This window comes from Callithrix jacchus, chromosome 1 (assembly GCF_049354715.1).
Source record: "Callithrix jacchus isolate 240 chromosome 1, calJac240_pri, whole genome shotgun sequence".
In the NCBI taxonomy this organism is placed as follows: Eukaryota; Metazoa; Chordata; class Mammalia; order Primates; family Cebidae; genus Callithrix; species Callithrix jacchus.
In genome coordinates, this window is record NC_133502.1 from 141,253,605 (window position 1) to 141,272,961 (window position 19,357).

At 46.2% G+C, this 19,357-nt stretch overlaps 1 protein-coding gene across 5 annotated transcripts; it reads right to left on the bottom strand.

Annotated features, from left to right (window-relative positions):
* Positions 1-1,345: 1,345 nt before the first annotated feature.
* Positions 1,346-19,349, bottom strand: SPMIP6 (sperm microtubule inner protein 6). Of its 5 annotated transcripts, none has more exons than XM_008998499.5 (7): positions 19,038-19,349; positions 7,593-7,737; positions 5,193-5,305; positions 3,829-3,904; positions 3,363-3,597; positions 1,987-2,073; positions 1,346-1,508 (listed from the first exon to the last, which is right to left on the bottom strand). In XM_008998499.5, the coding sequence occupies exons 1-7, from the start codon at positions 19,170-19,172 to the stop codon at positions 1,403-1,405; spliced, it is 897 nt and encodes a 298-aa protein (XP_008996747.1). In that variant the 5' UTR covers positions 19,173-19,349; the 3' UTR covers positions 1,346-1,402. The 5 variants fall into 5 exon arrangements, with proteins under 5 accessions (XP_008996747.1, XP_002743076.1, XP_008996746.1 ...); XM_002743030.5 differs by having other exon boundaries at positions 3,368-3,597; positions 5,193-5,308; XM_008998498.5 differs by having other exon boundaries at positions 5,193-5,308.
* Positions 19,350-19,357: the final 8 nt, after the last annotated feature.

Sequence of the window (19,357 nt, forward strand, 5' to 3'; positions counted from 1 at the left end):
TAGTTAGAAATGCCCAAGCTGCGAGAAAGTGGGCGTGCCCCGCCATGCTCCCGTCTCCGGGGAGTGCGCAAGACTTTGAGGCTTCATTTCTATTTTCCATTTTATTTTATTTATATATGTATTTATTTTTGAGTTTCCCTCTTGTTGCCTAGGCTGGAGTACAATGGAGCGATGTTGGCTCACTACAACCTCTGCCTCCCGGGTTCAAGCAATTCTCCTGCCTCAACTTTCCAAGTAGCTGGGATTACAGGCATGCGCCAACACACCCAGCTAATTTTGTATTTTTAGTAGAGACGGGGTTTTACCATGTTGGTCAGGCTGATCTCAAACTCCTGACCTCAGGTGATCCACTGCTTCGGTTTCCCAAAGTGCTGGGATTACAAACGTGAGCCACCACACCTGGTCTTACCTTTTTTGAGAGAGGGTCTCTCTGTCGCCCAGGCTGGAGTGCAGTGGCGTGAACATGACTCACTGCAGCCTAGATCTCTATTCAAGCTATCCTCCCACCTCAGCCTCCCGAGAAACTGGGACCACATGCCTGTACCACCATGTCCTGCTAATTTTTAAATTTTTTGTAGAGAAGAGGTCTCCTTATGTTGCCCCAGGCTGGTCTTGAATTCCTGGCTCAAGTGATCCTTCTGCCTTGGCCTCTTGAAGTGCTGGGATTACAGGCGTGAGCCACTGCACCCAGTCGGTTTCGTATCATTGATGCAGAAAGAAAAATACCAAAGATCCCAGAGATTCTAGAATGCCCCCCTTCTCGCTCCCTGAGGAGCAGAGAAACAGGGCTTTGTTTTGCACCTTGAAATTTCTTTGTCATGAGACCCTCCAAAATTATGTTTTGACCAGTTGGATTGCGGGTGGGGGGCACACTCTTGTGCAGCAAGTGTGTCTGAGCACAGAGAAGCTTTTGGAAGGCTATGATGGGGACTCCTGGAAGCAGAGATCAAGAGCTTTGGGTGTAGGGATAGGGCTTTGACTGGAAGGAAGGATTTTGAGTCCTCTGATGTGTGGGAGGGCATCTAAGTTTGGGGGCATACTGAGGAAATGTTAGCTGGAGGGTCTTCATGGGGTGGGAAGTAGATGACTCCTGCCTGCATTGCAACATGGACCCATTTGTTTGGGCTCTGGGATGCAGGGAAGGAGGACAGCAACTGGATATAGGGCTACTGTTCTGTCTCAGGAGGGCACTCAGGGACGTACTGAGATGATGGGGTTGGAAAGGCTCAGGGAAGGGCGACTTTGAGAAAAATTGCATTTCAGTTGAAGGGTTTTGTTAGAGGCCTGAGTGACTGACTGGCCCTTCACTTCCAGATCCTGCCGGGTAAGGACACAGGAGGCAGGCTTTGGGGGTGAAGAATTTATTTATTGCTCTGCCCCCATGGCCCAGCAAGCCCAGGCTCTACCAGCAACTATAGTCAGGATAGGTCTCAGACACAAACTCAGGATGGATGACATAGTTGTTTCTCTGGGGACCACCAGTCTTCTTGAAGTGACTTGTGTCCCACCTGCAGAGAGAGATGAGCCCTTTTGGATCCTCATCACTGTCAAAGTGAATATCTGACTGCAGTTGGTAATGCTAACCTTATTCCTACATTTTGCCTGTAGCACTGACCCTGGGTTTCAATACTGACCTCTTGACCTTAGGTTCTACTGTTAAATGGCTGATACCCAATACTTCCTCCTTAACATTGACTTCTTACTTGTTACTTCAAGCTCTGAGCCCAATAACCTTGACTCAGCCCACTGCCAACCGGTAACCCTTCAATATTGGCCTCCTAGCCTTCTCCTAGGGTCCTTTGGCCTTACCACCTTTGACTGCTCCATGGCACTAGCTCCCCCTGGTGGTATATGCCTGTCAGTGCACCGCAGCGGAGCGTTCTCTTTTCATTTACCTGCCATCCTCCCCCCCCCCGCCGCCCCCCGCCCCGCCGCACTCAGACTCCTGGATCTGTGTGCAAATGAGTGTGTGCGCACTAGACTTACCTAAGGTTCGGATATAGGCAGTATGACGGCAGGGGAGTTGTAACAGCACACTGCATTCCGGGCCGGTGCTCGTAGGGAGGTACACATCTGGAGGAGGAGGAAACCGTGGGCAGGGAGAGGTTGGGCCTTTTGACTCGCATCCCCCGATTTAGACCAAACCCCTGGACGGCGCTTCAGGTGGCCTCCTCTCCTTCTTCCCCACTCTTCAAGACCCCCACTGTAGCACCGGCTCGGGAAGCCCCCCTTGGAAGTCTTCCTCCCGGCAAGGCCTCATTTCTGCCGTTCAGGGAAGAACGCCGGACGCTGGGGAGGGTCGGGCTCTGGTCGTTGAGTGGGGCAGAGGGATGCAAGACAGATGGAGGAAGCTGATGGGAGCAGGGGGGCTGGGAAGATGGGAGGAGATGGTATCAGGAATGCACTTGGAGGGATCTGTTTGTAGGAGGTTAATCATTTCTCCAACTCTCTAAGGATGAGAACCAGGGCCCTTCCCCGCCACTGGGGAAGTTTCTCCAGCAATAGGACGAGGCATCGTTTCTGAGCTTTCTAAAGGCTCAGATACTTTCCCGAACCCCCATGCCCTTGAGGGGGATAAGACTCAGTCTCGCACAATAAATCAGGCTCTATCGGCCTGGAAAGGGGCGGGGGATCACTATGGACGCCCTCTGCACAGTTCTCTGGGCTACCGCTGACGAAGTTCTCCCTGGCTTGGCTGCTGCCGGGTGCAGGGCAAATGCCGCGCTGCAGTGTAGGCTCCAGCTGTGCGCTCGGAGTGTGTGCCTTAGTTTACTTAGCAGTAACACGCGAGGGTGCCTACCTCCGCAGGTGGTGCGGGATCCGAGGAGGTCAGAGCCATTCTGGTAAAGTGGTCACCATTTTTTGGCTCACGTAGCCCCCAGCGATGACCCCCACCCACTACGGACGGTGACGGGGGGGCCAGAAAGAGAGGACATTTTTCTGAGGACGCAGGGATCTCCACAGGCTAGAACCTGTGTCTCTAGGGCCAGGTGTCCAGGGAAGGAGGCAGGGCCAAGGAGACGTGGGAAGAGGATGAGACAGATGTATGGGGTTTCTTCCTCAAAAACCCTCTAGCAGGACCTCCAGAGCATATACAGAGGCTAGGATGACCTTGAGCCCAGTTTGAGAGGGACAGGGGTCGGGGACTTGGAGTAACCTCCGTTCTGGTTCTCTCGCCTCAGTTGTTAGCTCAGGGCTTGGAGCCCGAAGGCGGGACACGGCGGGGCCTCGAGAGCTTGCAGCGCAGGGGTAGAGCAGGCTGGGGGCCCGCTCAGAGGACGCCCGGCTGGAAGTGGGGGAGGGCTCTGGGGAGGGGCTTGTGTGGGGTGGAGCCCGGCTGAGGCAGGCCGAGCCCTGCGAACCTTACAGTCGGTTGTTCCCGGCACCAAGGCCTCAGGCGGCGGTCAGTGCAGGGCGTCCCGCTGGCGTAGTAGTCCATCCCGCGCAGACAGTAGTGGCGGCCAGAGCAAGCACTTTCGTAACCGTGGAAGGGCAGGCGGCCGGGCAGCGGGTCCACGCACCCGCATCGGGGCACGATCCGCGGCAGCTGCTGGTTCTGCGATAGTGAGTTCAGCATGTTCACCACCACTTCGCGCTCTGCGCCCGCGGGTGCCAAGTGCAGGAGACCCAAAGACAGATGCACAGGGATGGGAAGAGGCCGCGTCACAGAGCGAGGCAGAGACAAAAGCCGGATGGATAAATTCAGGGTTCCGCCCTCTCCAGGACCCTCGGCCTCCTCTCCGTCCTCAGGTCCCCATCGCGCCCTCCTCCCAGCCTTCCCCTACCCTCTCCACCTGCTCTTTCCATCGTCCCGCTACCGCTCTTTACCGTAGGCATTGAGCCGCTCCGGCTTAGGAGGGCATTCCAAGGGCATTCCTCGAACTGCTGTCTCCATCCCGGCCTCCTAGAAGTGGCACACATGCTACCTCAAGCTCTGACCTGGCAGAGCTGCTCCCTTTTTGGGATCCTCCCAGAACACCCAGACCTATCGCCAGGCCGCGCCGTCTCCCGCCCCTCAGCAGCTCCCCACCTCTCTCCAGGGCTCTGAGTGTTTGCGGCTGTCGCCTGGCAACGCGTTTACGCCGCCTCCAGGAGAGGGTGGGATGGGGAAGGCTGAAGGTGGATGGGGTTTGGCCCTGGGGCCTGCGACAACCCTGTTTCAGAGTTTGCCTTAGATTTTACCCCTCTTTGTCTAGCTGACTGTTTAGCTGTGTCAAGGTGTCTCTCAAATAGGGGGTTTTCAATATTGCTTGCCCATTCTATGCAGAACTTGTGAAAGATTCTAATTCTTGAGGAAGTTCTAATTCAAAAGGGTTCTGTCAACCCAGGGTCAGCCATCAGCCTGCAGTTAAGAGTCCCGGCTCTGGTCTTGGGTCCTCTCAGGTGCCCTTGAGCCTGGGGCTGTGGCTGGACCTTCTCATGTGTCCTTGGAAGACTCGCCTGTATCTGCCCAGCTACTGAGTAGCCTTGGTCTTCCTCTTTCCATCTGTGCTCACATCACAAAGGAGGGGAAGGTGGAGCAGGGAGATTGAGTGTATCACTGACTCCTTGGCTAGCCCCAGTATCTCAGGGACCAGACTATATGGGGAGGGGCCAGCTGGCAAGCTTCAGAAAGGTAGCATATCAAGAAGTGCACACCAGCCATGTCCCTATAAAGCCCAGCCAGGGATTGGGGCAGAGGGTACCCAATCCAGAGATTGAGAGCCAGGGGCCCAGCACAGCCCCACTCTTGGGTTCCTTTTTCAACTAAAAAGAAATACAAACCTGGCCAGGCACGGTGGCTGATGCCGGTAATCCCAGCACTTTAGGAGACTGAGGCAGACGGATCACTTGAGGCCAGGAGTCCAAGACCAGCCTGGCCAACATGGCAAGATCCCCATCTCTACTGAAAACACAAAAATTAGCCAGGTGTGGTGGCACATGCCTGTAATCCCAGCTACTCGGGAGGCTGAGGCAGCAGAATTGCTTGAACCTGGGAGGGAGAGGTTGCAGTGAGCTGAGACTATGCCACTGTGCTCCAGCCTGTGTGATAGAGTGAGACTCTGTCTAAAATATATATATAAACTCTAGTTTCACAGATGAGGAAGAGCCCTGGGGCAGTATTGTTGGGAAAGCAATGAGGACCTAATGGTGGAAGTGGTGGGATACGCCTGTCCCAGTCCCCAGGCATCTGTGCTGGGTGCAATAGATACCTTAGGCAGCCGAGGAAGGTAGGTGGTATATTTGTTGCAGCAGCTGCTGTTGTAAGGTTCTGTCCTCCATGTGTTGTACCGGTCACTGCTCAGGTAGTTTGTTGTGCATTTGTCTGCTGGATTTTAGGGGTGATGTCAAATAGTGTTACTTCTTACCCCAGGATCTGGGATCCCCCCACATGTTTCTCTTCTGATCCCCAGTACAAAGCTGAGCCTCACAGACTGTCCTCAGGCCAGACCCTAAGCCCAGCGGGCCTACACTTGTCTTAAACACTGAGATGCAGCTCATGTCCCACATAAGGCAGCCTTCTGAGTTTAGTCTGAATCCACTGCGCCACATTTCATCCTGCCACTACCCTTTTTGAATCAGCCTACCTGGACAAGGGGCCTCTTCCCAATTCCTCCCTCTCTCTCATCTTCTACTCTAGGCTCCAAGGTTTGCCTATTCTACCTCCTTCAAAATCACTTGAATCCGGCCAGGTGCTTCATGCCTATAATCTCAGCATTTTGGGAGGCTGGGGCAGGCAGATTACTTGAGTTCAGGAGTTCAATACCAGCCTGGCCAATATGGCAAAATCCTGTCTCTACTAAAGATACAAAAATTAGTTGGGCATGGTGGCATGCCCCTGTAAACCCAGCTACTCAGGAGGCTGAGGCAGGAGAATTGCCTGAACCCAGGAGGCGGAGGTTGCGGTGAGCCGAGATTGCGCCATTGCACTCCAGCCTGGGTAACAAGAGCGAAACTCCGTCTCAAAAAAAAAAAAACAAAAAAAACCCTGTAGGGTTTGCCCCCCTCAGCCCCCAGTCACCCCTAAGCCTGTCCTACAAGGCCCTCCATGATCCAACAGTCTGAAAGAACACGTGTGAGACAGCGTGGAAGAAGCCCTAGCAGAAGAGGAGCTGTGTGAGGGGAGGGGTGGAGTGCTGGGATTTGGAGTTCAGGGATGGTAGTTTGGACATACTGAGACTGAGGTATTTGGGGACATCCAGATCCATAAGCATATGAAGGAGAGTGGAATTTGGTTGAGAGGACAAATCTGGAAATTAGGACTTAAAGCTGTCAGTAATTAAAGCCTTGTGCTAACTCAAATGGCCTTGGAGGAGGAGCAAGGGGAGAAGAGGGTGCAGGATAATACCCCGAGGAACCCCATGTTTCCACAGTGGATGCACAGGAAAGGGAGGCATCAGAGCAGCTGAGGAGGAAGTTGTTTCAAGAAGTAGAGAGTGGTCGTAGTGTGCGTGCTGGAGGATTAACATACCAAAAAAAAAAAAAAAGTAGAGAGTGGTCAGAAGAGTGCAAGTCATTGGTCTAGGAGGGTAAAGATCTCGAAAGGTAAAGACTGCAGTCCTGTGGATTTGGTAATCAGAGCCACTCAAGAGCAATTTACTGTTTCATTGTAGGAGATGCACACCCCCAACTTCCATTGGGAATTCTCAATCCATTCAACAAAGACTTACAAAGCCAGGTGCTGTGCTCGATGGAGGGGCACAGCTGTGAAAAAGACCAGACTTGGCTCTTTTCGAACGGACAGCTAGACAGATCATAGATGCCCAAGCAAATGAGAAGACAGTTTCTCATAAGGTATAAGAAGGGGTAGGGAAATAGAGACAATGAGTACAGATCATGTTTCTGAGAACCTTGGCTGTTGAGGAGAGGAGCAAGAGAGAATTTTTAGTTGGGAAGAAACTAGAGAAGGTTCCAGGTTGAGGGAAAGAGGTGTGGTGGGGCAGAGGGATGCAGGAGAGATGAAGGGAGCTGATGGGAGCAGGGTGGCTGGGAAGATGGGAGGAGATGGCATCCGGAATGCACTTGGAGGGATCTGTTTGTGGGAGGTTAATCCTTTCTCCAGCTCTCTAAGAATGAGACCCAGGGCCCTTCCAGCTCTTTTTTTTTCCACAGGCAAGAACCCCAAAAGGCAAGGTCACCTCCTCCAGGACCGGGGTCAGGTCAGGTAGTTGGGAGTTGGGGGTGGTTAGGGAAGAAATCTAGGTCATGGGTGGAGATAAAGTTGATATAGAATCAGAATGGAGGCCAGGACTGGTGGTTTAGGCCTGTAATCCCAGCGCTTTGGGAGGCTGAAGTGGGCAGATCACCTGAGGTCAGAAGTTTGAGACCAGTCTGGCTAACATTGTGAAACCCTGTCTCCACTGAAAATACAAAAATTAGCCAGGTGTGGTGGTGGGTGCCTGTAAACTCAGCTACTCAGGAGGCTGAGGCAGGAAAATCGCTTGAACCCAGGAGGTGGAGGCCAAGATCGTGCCATTGCACTTCGCACTGTGCAACAAGAGCGAAACTGTGTCTCAAAAAAAAAAAAAAAAAAAAGAGGATGGAGTTCAGGATCCTGGTGGTCAGGTTCAGATTGGGGGTCATTTTAGGGTCAGCAAAGGGCAAGACCTTACCTTCCTCTTGAGAAAGCCAGTACTTCTCAGGCAAATAGGGGTGGCCTGATATGGACCCTCTATAGGTGTAGTCCTGTAGGGCACATTTGGCCATCTTCTGCAGGGCTTCGGGATCCACATGGCGCTCCATGGTATGAGTCAGACCCTGTGCCAGGGGAGAGGGGAGAGGGGAGAGGGGAGAGGGGAGAAGTGGTCAGGGGCACAGAGACCCCAGCTCTGGGTTATTGCTGGATCTAGATCCAGCCTCGAGAAGGTCAGCTCAGGTGGGTCTCCCAAACCCCCTCCCCATGTCAGAGGGATTCCCATGCCAGCCTTGGCTCCTCTGCACAGTTCTCTTGTCTGAGTTACTCTTTTCTCCTTTGTTTTCATCCAAGGCTGGGGCTTGGAGCCAAGCGGTGGCCTTAAGTCAGAGTAGTTTTCTGACTTTCTCATTTCTGCCATTTCCTGTCTGGTAGCTCATAAAGCTCAGACCTACATGTTCCTGTCCTTTTTCTCCTAGACTGTGTGCTGCCTGTTAGCAGGGCTGGGTTTCCACCAACAGTGCAACAGGCCCCGGCACAATCTGGAGTCTCAGAAAAGGGGGCTACCCTGGAGCTGGCTGCCTTATGTAGGTGTCTTGGACAGGGAAGGTTCTCTGGGAATCTAGCATCTTGAAGGACAGTGCTGGAGGGGCACCTATTTTAAAATGTAATTCCTGGTCAGGCCTGGTGGCTCACACCTATAATCCCAGCACTTTGGGATTATATAGGCAGGAGGATCACGAGGTCAAGAGATGGAGACCATCCTGGCCAACAAGGTGAAACAACATGGAGACCAACCCTGTCTCTACTAAAAATACAAAAATTAGCTGGGTGTGGTGGCATGCACTTGTAGTCCCAGCTACTCGGGAGGCTGAGGCAGGAGAATCGCTTGAACCCGGGAGGTGGTGGAGGTTGCAGTGAGCCAAGATTGCGCCATAGCACTCTAACCTGGCCCTAGAGTGAGACTCTGTCTCAGAAAAAAAATATATAATTCCCTGACTCCAACCTCACCCTGATTCTGCTGTGGCTCTGACCCTAGATTTGGCCTGGTCCTCATCCTACCTTGACATTTTTCCTGTTCTTGGTCCAGGCCCTGGGCCCCTCTACTTTTTGGAGTTCACTCAGCTTATCCTGTCACTTCTCGTCTGATTAGATCTGTGAAGCCTGGATCAGGGCCTCTCTTCCAGGCCCCTTTCTCCTCAGCTGAGGGCTGAATGCCAAGTTAGTTGTGGACCCACAGGTATCTGCAGGCAGCTGGTCTGAAAAGGAAGCTGGGTCACAGGGGTGGGACACTCAGCAAAGTCAGATAGGGCTTCTTCCTCATAACAGGCAGTGAGGTGCTGGGACAGTGATGCTATCACCCACACTTGCTCCTTATGATTTTTTTTTTTTTTGAGACAATGTCTCACTCTGCCATCCAGGCTGGAGTACCACCATGGGTGCAGTCCTAACTTCCCAGGCTCAAGTGATCCTCCCACCTCAGTCTCCCAGGCAGGTGCACCACACCTGGCTAATTTTTGTATTTTTTGTAGTGATGGAATTTCACCATGTTGCCTAGGCTGATCTTGAACTCCTAGACTCAAGTGATCCTCCCATGTTGGCTTCCCAAAGTGCTGGGGTTATAAGCACGAGCCACACACCTGGACCTTCTCTTGGCCAGGGCTGAGACCTGGTTGCTCCCAGTGCTCCAACCATCCTGAAAACCTCTCTCTCAGGGGCTTCTGGGATCAACGGTGCCCAGCTGACATTGTTCTGTGGGCAGAGCCTGCATAGTCACACTTCTGTGTGGATGGAGGGCAGAATATGGGAGATGGGTCGATGGGTCCCATAACTCAGAATTTCTTGAGCTTTATACACACACAACCACACACACACTCCTGTGTACCCAGATACACTCATAGATGCACATATAGATGTATATTCATATATCCACTTACACACTAAACACTCAGACACACAAACACAAAACAGTCATTTAGAATAATTCATAGATATCATCAGTTTTTCTGTGAGATGTTTTCCTAAGGCGTGTGCCATCTCTGTCTGCTCCTGTTGATAAGTAGGAGATTATAAAAACTTGGAGAAGGCTCTGAGCTGTGTGTGGGCTTTGTACCCCATCAGCATCATTGTCCAAACATGTCTTTGGACAATGTTTTGCAAACTCTAATGTCAGTATGTGTAGGTCTTTCCTCTTGGCTGATAAGATTCTTCAGAAAAGACTCCTTCAACCTTTGGCCTGAGGGTAATGACTTAGCTGCCAGTGTTTTGAGAATCTAGTGCAGACGATTGCGCTGGGGATTTTAGCGTTCAGCCTATGGAGGTTTACTTGGTTTCAAAATGGTACTCTGTCCTCAATTGGTATCTCTAGTCCTGAGGTCCTTGCCAAAAATTAGCCTTCTGACTTTTGCAGAGGCAGAGGTGGGTAGTTATCCTGTGGCATGAAATAGAAGGGGTGATTAGTAGGTTTAACTTTTTTTTTTTTTGAGATGGAGTTTTGCTCTTATCACCCAGGCTGGAGTGCAATGATGCAATCTCGGCTAACTGCAACTTCCACCTCCTGGAGTTCAAGGGATTCTCCTGCCTCAGCCTCTCAAGTGGCTGGGATTACAGGTGCCCTCCACCATGTCCAGCTAATTTTTTTTTTTTTTTGTATTTTTAGTAGAGATGGGGTTTCATCATGTTGGCCAGGTTGGTCTTGAACTACTGACCTCAGGTGATCCACCCATTTTGGCTTCCTAAAGTGCTGGGATTACAGGTGTGAGCCACCTGGCCTAGCCTAACTGCCTCTTAAACAGCTTTCGAATAATCTTTATATTTTGCCTTGGTCCTGCCCCATCTTTAGTTCCAGAGAAGCCTAGGATTACCAGTTCCTGAGCCTTTCAGAAATTCTGCAGTTTTACATTGAATTATGGCTTGGCTTTCCCATTGCTGGCTTTTGATTCAGCTTTCTCAGATCTGCTAAGTCAATTACTACTTATCATCTTTTCCAATTTCCAAAATTGTGTTGCCATTGCCTCTTCCTTCTCACCATCCTTATGAATTTATCTCTTAAATATTCACTTACTGTAGTTTTATAGGGGTTTTAGGAGGGAGTCAAAACATGTTCAATTTTAACCAAGAGAATTATAATGCTTCATATATTCTGTATATTAGTTCTTTACTATTGGCACCTGTACATGTTGCAAATATCTTTTCTGTTTGTGGCTTCTGTCTTTACATTTCTTTTCTTTTTTTTGAGATAGGGTCTCACTCTGTTGTCCAGGCTGGAGTGCAGTGGCATAATCACAGTTCATTGCAGCCTTGATCTCCTGGGCTAAAGCTATCCTCCTGCCTCAGCCTACTGAGTAGCTGGGACTACAGGTGCACACCATCACACCCAGCTAATTTTTTAAAAATTTGTTTGTAGAGATGATGTCTCCCTGTGTTGCCCAGGGTAGTCTTGAACACCTGAGCTCAAGTGATCCTCCTACCTTAGACTCCCAAAGTACTTGGATTACAGATGTGAGCTATTCCACCAGGCATTTACTTCTCTTTATAGTGTCTTGATGAACAGAACGTCTTAATTTTAATATACTTGAATTAATTAAATTCTTCTTTTGTGATTAGTGCTTTTTGTGATTTAAGAAATCCATCCATACTCTCAGATGGAGGTAATGTTCTCTATTTCCTTATAAATGCAAAAACAGTTTTACTTTCCATATTTAATCTGTCAGGAGTTTGGACAACTCATCTTCTTCAGGTGTGTTTTAGCTATTTCTTGAACTTTTGCCCTTCTCTATAAATTTTAAAAACAGTTTGTTGAATTTTTCAAAAAAATCCTGTTGGGATTTTAATTAGTAGCTGGGACTGCAGGCATACGCCACCACACCCTGCCAAGTTTTGTATTTTTTGTAGAGATGAGGCTTCACCATACTCCCCACGCTGATCTTGAACTACTGAGTTCAAGCCATCTGGCCTGCCTCAACCTCTTAAAGTGCTGAGAACTGTGCCCAGCTGCACTTAATCTTTATGATAGTAACTCTCCCCATTTGAGAGCATGTTATATCTCTCCATTTATTTAAGTATTTTTAAAAGTATTCAGTAAAGTTGGCTGGGCGCAGTGGCTCACACCTGTAATCCCAGCACTCTGAGAGGCCGAGGCGAGCAGATCCTGAGGTCAGGAGTTCAAGACCAGCCTGGCCAACACGGTAAAACACTGTACTAAAAATGCAAAAATTAGCCAGGGGTGGGAGCAGGCGCCTGGAATTCCGGCTACTTGGGAGGCTGAGGCATGAGAATCACTTGAACCGGGGAGGCAGAGGTTGCAGTGAGCCGAGATCATACAATTACACTCCAGCCTTGGTGACAGAGTGAGACTCTATGTCAAAAAAGAAGAAAACGGGCCGGGCGCGGTGGCTCACGCCTGTAATCCCAGCACTTTGGGAGGCCGAGGCGGGTGGATCACAAGGTCAAGAGACCGAGACCATCCTGGTCAATATGGTGAAACCCCGTCCCGTCTCTACTAAAAATACAAAAAATTAGCTGGGCGTGGTGGTGCGTGCCTGTAATCCCAGCTACTCAGGAGGCGGAGGTAGGAGAATTGCCTGAACCCAGGAGGTGGAGGTTGCGGTGAGCGGAGATCGCGCCATTGCACTCCAGCCTGGGTAACAAGAGCGACACTCCGCCTCAAAAAAAAAAAAAAAAAAAGAAAGAAAGTATTCAATAAAGTTTTATAATATTATCCATACAGTTTTACACACATCATTAATTTCTAATTATCTTTATTTTTTGTTGCTAGAATAATGTATATTTAAAAATTATGCTTCCTAAATGTTTGTGTGAAGAAATTTGATTTTTAATATTTATCCAATTATTATAATAATTTGTGTAGATTCTTTTTTTAAAGAGACTAGTCCAACACAGTAGTGAGAAAGAAAGAGTGGGACATGAAGTTTGATCTGGGCTGGGCATGGTGGCTCATGCCTGTAATCCCAGCACTTTGGGAGGCCAAGACGGGTGGATCACCTGAGGTCGAGAGTTTGAGACCAACCTGACCAACATGGAGAAACCCTGTCTCTACTAAAAATACAAAAATTGGCTGGGCGTGGTGTCACATGCCTGTAATTGCAGCTACTCAGGAGGCTGAGGCAGGAGAATTGCTTGGAACTGGGAGGGCGAGATTGTGGTGAGTCAATAGCACCACAGCACTCCAGCCTGGGCAACAAGAGCGAGACTCCATCTCAAAAAAAAAAACCAAAAAGTATTTTGATCTGTAACTTGTGAACAATAAATTGAGATAACTCACTACCTTAAACCAATTAATTTATCAATTCTATATGTGCAGTTGTATTATCTGCAAATAATGACAATTTTGTTTTTTCCTTTCCCATCCTTACATCTTTTTACTTTTTCTTTTTGTGGTGTCCTCTCGAGGACCTCCAGTACAATGCTGAGTAGAAGTAGTGAACATCCTTGTCTTGATTCCAATTTTTAAAAGAATGCTTCTACCATTTATTCAGAATAATGTTGGCTGTATACTTTTGGTATATATTCTTTATTGGGTTATATTTGCTAAGTTTTTCTTTTTTAGTTATGAATGGGTAGTAAATTTTTGTAACTGCTATTTCTGCATCTTTTTTAAAAAATAGCTTTATGGAGGTATAATTTTCATACTATAAATTTCACTCAAAGTACAATGGTGTTATAAAAAATTTTAAACTTACAAAGGATTTTGCTTATCTTTTTGTTGTTGATCTGTAATTTTATTACATTGAGGTTAGAGACAGTTATTTTGCATGATGTCAGTCTTTGAATTTGGCTTATGTTTGTTTTATAACCTAGTACTTGGTCAATATATATATATGTATGTATGTATGTATATTGAGATGGAGTCTTGCTCTGTTGTCCAGACTAGAGTGCAGTGGCGTGATCTCAGCTCACTGCAACCTCTGCCTCCCAGGTTCAAGAGATTTTCCTGCCTCAGCCTCCTGAGTAGCTGTAGGCATGCACCACCACACGCAGCTAATTTTTGTAGAGACAGGGTTTTACCATGTTGGTCAGGCTGGCCTCATACTCCTGACCTTGTAATCTGCCTGCATCAGCCTCTCAAAGTGCTGGGATTACAACTTGGTCAACTTTTATCATGTCCCTTGTATGTTTAAATCTGTAGTTGTTGAGTTCAGGGTTCTATTTATGTTAAATCAAGTATATTAATTATGTCTCAAGAGTTTTAGATCTTTGATTTTTTGGGGGATTGGAGAGGAGGTCTGCTTGATCTATCAGTAATTGTAGTATGTTACAATCTAATATGGTATATTTTGTCAATTTCTCCTTCTGGCAATTCCTTATTTTTATTTTTAACAAATTTTGTAGAGATGAGATCTTGCTTTGTTGCTGGGGCTGGCATGATTTTTTTTTTTTTTTAGACAGGGTTTCACTTTGTCACCCAAGCTGGAGCACAGTGGTGTGATCATGGCTCATTGCAGCCTCAAACTCCTGAGCTCAAGCCATCTTCCTGTCTCGGCTTCCTGACTATAGGCACACACCACCACACCCAGATAATTTTTAGCTTTTTTTTGGTAGAGATGGTGTCTTGCTATGTTGTCCAGGCTGTTCCTAAACTCCTGGGCTCAAACGAGTCTCCTACCTTGGTCTCCCAAAGTGCTAGAATTACAGGGCCTTCTACTAATCTATAAGGCCAATACAAGTTTGTAATTATATTCCTGGTGAATTGAAACTTTGTCATTTATGTAGTGATCCATCTAAAGTGTGTGTGTGTGTGTGTGTGTATGTGTGTGTTTAATCTGAAAATCTCTTTTGTCTGTTACTTTTTGCTTAGTCAGTTTTTTTATTATATCTGTATCAATCAAATTTGGATAAGATAAACCACTTTGAGTGATATAGCATAAAGGATTTACTTTAGAAATGAGACTTTACACAATTGTGGATACTAGTGAACAACTCTGCAAGGTTGTTGTCTTTACATCTATTGTTGAGCATGAAGTCAGTGGCTGGGATCAGGAAGGAGAACTGGACATGAAATGGGGAAGAGCAAGGACAAACTGGAACCCATGAGGAGGACAAAGTCAAACTTGCATCTGTCTCATTGCCTCGAACATTGATGATATGGATGGCCTCAGGACAAGCTGATGCCCTTTGTGATGGAGTTGCACACACACCTGGCCAGAGAAGTTGGAACCAGAGAGGATGAAGGAGATCTAATGGGAGCTAGGAGTTGTAGTCAAATGCTGCCCTATGGCACTAAGGTGAACTACTAAATCAGCAACATCATGCATAAGCTGCCACAGTGCTTGATACCCCACATCAATCTTCAGAGGGTAAAAATGGCTATTCTTTCATTTATGCCTTCCAAATATCATGCAGATTTCTCATGTGGCCAAATGGGAACCATTTAAGAAAAGGAATTCTTGCAAGTGTAGTTCCAGCAGTTGACAGTACAAAACTATAATATCTTAAACCCTCTTTAGAGCAATGGGGAGAATCCTGGAACACCTAACGGTGTCCTGTTCCAACTTAAATGATAGTTTTCTAATATTTTTGTTCTTCCTTTAAATATTATAAATTAAAAGCCATTATAATTATTTTCTATAGATAACATTTGCTTAAATTTACCTCATGTTTATCAGTTTTTTACCATTTCTTCTTGTATCTCAGACTTTCCGTCTGTGATCATTTTCCTTCTCCCCAGAGTATATCCTTTAGAAGTTCCTTTATTGTATATAGATCTGATGGTAGTAAACATTTACATTTTTATTTGCCTGTAAATGTCTTATCTTTCCTTGGTTCTTGAAAGAATGATACTTTGAAAATACTTTTTTCTGTCTGCTTTTAATGTCATCTCTTAACCTGGTATAGCTGCAGTTTCACTGTGAAGTGCCTAACTGTGGAATATCTTCAGTTTTTTTTCTCTATTTGTGGATTCATTTATTTCATTAGTTCTGGAAAATTCTGAGCCTTTTTCTTTTTAGATAATGCCTGTTCTTTATGCTTTTTCCTTCTGAGGCTCCCATTAGATGTGCGTGGGATCTTCTTATCCTTTCATATTATTTAATGTTTCTTTCATATTTTCATCTCTTTGTTTCTCTCTGTTGTGTTCTGGGAAAATTCTTTCAGTCTATCTTTCATTTCACTGGACTTTTCAGCTGTGTTGACTCTGCTTTTTAATCCATCCACTGAGTTTTTGGTTTAACAAATATATTTTTTATTTATAAAAATTCTATTCAGTTCCTTCATATATTTGTCTACTCATTTTTAAATCTCTTATTGGTTGCTTTTTAAATGATTTCATATTTTTAGTTGTTTTTATTTCTAAGTAGAGACAAGGTCTATGTTGCTCAAGCTGGTCTTGAACTCTTGCCCTCAAGTGATCTTCCTGTCTCAGCCTCCCAAAGTGCTGGGATTAGTACAGCCACTATGCTTGCGAAATTTCACATTAGAAAAAATCATAATGATTCTATATTTTTTATTAATTTTAATATCTGAAATTCTTGGGAGTTTAACTTTACTGTTTGTTGTGTCTGCAGGTTCTGTAATATGGTGGTTTGCTTTCTTTTATTTCTTATTGTGAGCTCATATTTAGTTGGCTCTTTCTCCAAAGGATACCGGGAAACCTACATTGAGGATGTTTTCCACCATAGAAGATAAACATTCATGGTGTGTGTCTGTGTTGGGGAGTAGGGCAGAGACATGAAACTTTCTGATTAAGAGTGGAATTTACAGACTTAATTCCTCTACCTTTCAGCTAGTTTAAGGCCTAAATGCCTGTTTGTAGTGTCAATAATGGCATTTGTCCTCAGGACAATCCTGCCTTCTTAATTATACTTACCACTCATCTCCATGAGAGTCCAGTACAAAATAAATTTTTATTCAGAACTTGAGTTGTTTCGAAGCAGGAGGGCCCTTCAGAGTTTCTAGGCCATCATACTGCCAAAAGCAGACGGCTTCCTTTTTTTTTTTTTTTTTTTTTTTAAGAGACAGGGCCTTGCTCTGTCATCCAGGCTGGAGTGAAGCGGTGTGATCATGGCTTACTGCAGCCTCAACTTCCTGGGCTCAGGTGATCCTCCCATCTCAGCCTCCTGAGTAACTGGGACTATGAGCACATGCCACTGTGCCTGGCTAATCTTTGTATTTTTAGTAGAGACAGGATTTCACCATGTTGCCCAGGCTGGTCTCGAACTTGTAGGCTCAAGCAATCCGTCTGTCTGCCTCAGCCTCCCAAAGTGCTTGGATTATAGGCATGAGCCACTGTGCCTGGCCTTTCCTTCGTTCTTAATCCCACTGCTATCTGACTTTCACTCCTCACCATTTATTGAAGCTGTCTGGTTAAGTTACCAAGCTAGTTCTCTGTCACTAACGCTTGACACTGATCTTTGTCTAATAATGCTGTCTTTATTGGTTTATCTTTGATTTTTCTCCTAGTTCTCAGGCAATAATTCTCTGTCTTCTTTTATGGCTTTTCTTCCTTTACCTACCCTTAAATATTTATATTCTCCAAAGTTATGTCCTTGGCCATTTTCTCTCTCTTCTTTGGCAATTTATCTCTTCCTATGACTTCACCTACCATTTATATGATGATGACTTCAAAATCTCTTATCTATAACCCAGACCTCTTTCCTTTGCTTCAGATAAGTATATCTAACTACTTGCCAAACATCTTTTCCTGGATATCCTCAAATATTTTTGTCCTAAAATGAATTTCAAACCTCAAATCTGTTATTCTAAACCTGTTGATAGTGTTAGCATTCCTCTGGTTGCCACAGCCAAAAACTCAAAGGTCACCCTAATTTCTCCTTTCACCATCCAGTTGGTGACCAAGATCTGTTGATCTACTTTTAAAAATTCCTTCCTATTGGGTATGGAAAAACAGGCACGCTCATATTTTGCTTGTGGAAGTGTAAATTGTTACAAACCTTACTTATTACAGCAATTTGAGGTATATAGCAAAAGTTTTAATAATGTGTATATCCTTTCTCCCAATAATTTCACATCTAGTAATTTATCCTAAGGAAATAATTGGAAATGTGTACAAAGATATGTATATAAGAATGATTATACTAGCAAAATTGTATAAAGAACCTAAATTTTCAATAAGATTCCTTAAATATACCACTTTATAATAAATTTTATTTTTATAATAAATACTTGTTTCCTGAAAGGGCATATAATAATATATTAATAGTGGTTATCTTAGGGAGTAGGATTTTAGACCTTTTTTCTTTGTGCGTCTCTGAGTTATCCACATTTTCTACACTGAGCAAGTATTTATTTTGTAGTTAGACAAAATAAATTATTTTTAAAAATTCTCTTTTGTTCAACAAATTCCTTTTTTCACTGTGACAATCTCCTTATCTCCCATCTACATCCTCCTTCCTCATCTTTCACCCCTCATTGGCCTTCCTGTCCTCAGCCCCAGACACTGGAATTCCCTGACAGTGGCCAGGGTGGCCTAACTCACAATTCAACCATGACTATCCCTCCCAGGTTCAAAAACCTGGAGCCTTATGTCCATGTTCCTCAGCATAGAGAGGAACCAAGAGAGGCCCTTCTTGGTCTGCAGACTCCTCTCTCATCCAAGGACTAAACTCTCCTGCTCCAGCAGTTTGTTTTGTCCACAGGCTGCCTTTTCTCATGACTCTCTTCTGCTGAAAGCTTCCTCCTGGATCACTCAGGAGATCTGCCCTTCAAGTTGAGCAGTGCTCTCCCCTTTCTGGCTCTCCACCTCTGCTGTTGCATGTTCCACATTGGGCAACTCGTTGCTTGTTTGCTGTGAGCTTCTCAAAGGCAAGGTCTGCCCCTTCCCTTTTGTATCCTGGGTTGCCTACACATGAAGATACTCAGCAATGTTTTGTTGGATGGTACACACCAATAGATTCTCTTAGGCAGAGTCACAGTTAGATTCACAGATTTCCGTCCACCTGGCCACCAATCTTCAAGCACAGACACAAGGAAACTATGACACATATTCATAAAGGCATGCCTATTGAACAGTTTCTGGCCGATTTCACAGGCAGCCTCCGGGACTTTGCACTTTCTGATCACTCGTCTGGAACTTTCAGCTCTTCTATTCTCTCAGTTCTTCATGTGGCTAGTTTTCTCTCATCTTTCCAGTCTCAGTTTATTGTCACCTTAATAGTTTTCCGTGACCTAAGTAGCCCTCCCTTTCCATTTCTACTTCCAATATTCTATTTCCTTTACAGTATTTTTGAAGAATTTATAAAACTGTTATTTCTTGTTCATTATCTGTCTGTTCCTACCTCCTACCCAAATGTGATTCCATGAAGGCTGGATTTTATGTTACTTTACCAACCATTGTAAATTCTGTGCCTAGATGAATAAAACACACTCATATACAAGCTACACATAATTAAAAACACACATTGCCAGGCATCCAGACTGGCCATATACTCTCCGCCAATCTCCCACTTACCGGAGTCAGAAACTTGTTGGCTTCCCAGGCCCACAGAGGTGGGTCCTTATAGACCTCCTTGATGGAGGTGGGAGCCCTGTAGGAGTCACTGTAGGTACTGATAGGGGTCTTGGTCTTACGGGAGAACAGGTACATGGTGTGGTCTTGGAGATGCTGTGGTAGGCTCTACCTGTCAAGGGCTCCTGCTGGACATTAGTGACCACCCTTCCCCTAGACAGCCCACACCTCCAGCCTGGCAGCTGCCCCTAGCTGCTGCAATCCCCTCCTGCAGAGGATCTCTCAGCTTCCTTCCCCAACAGTCTTCCTGCTCCCACCCCACA

Bases quoted from the DNA above. Each gene is read 5' to 3' on its own strand.
- SPMIP6 (XM_008998498.5), bottom strand. From the start codon at position 19,172: ATGTACCTGTTCTCCCGTAAGACCAAGACCCCTATCAGTACCTACAGT. The intron at 7,738-19,037 runs GTAAGTGGGAGA...CCCCTGGCACAG, and splicing joins CCAACAAGTTTCTGACTCCG to GGTCTGACTCATACCATGGA. The intron at 2,074-3,362 runs GTTCGCAGGGCT...CTCCTCCTCCAG, and splicing joins CGGGAACAACCGACTGTAAG to ATGTGTACCTCCCTACGAGC.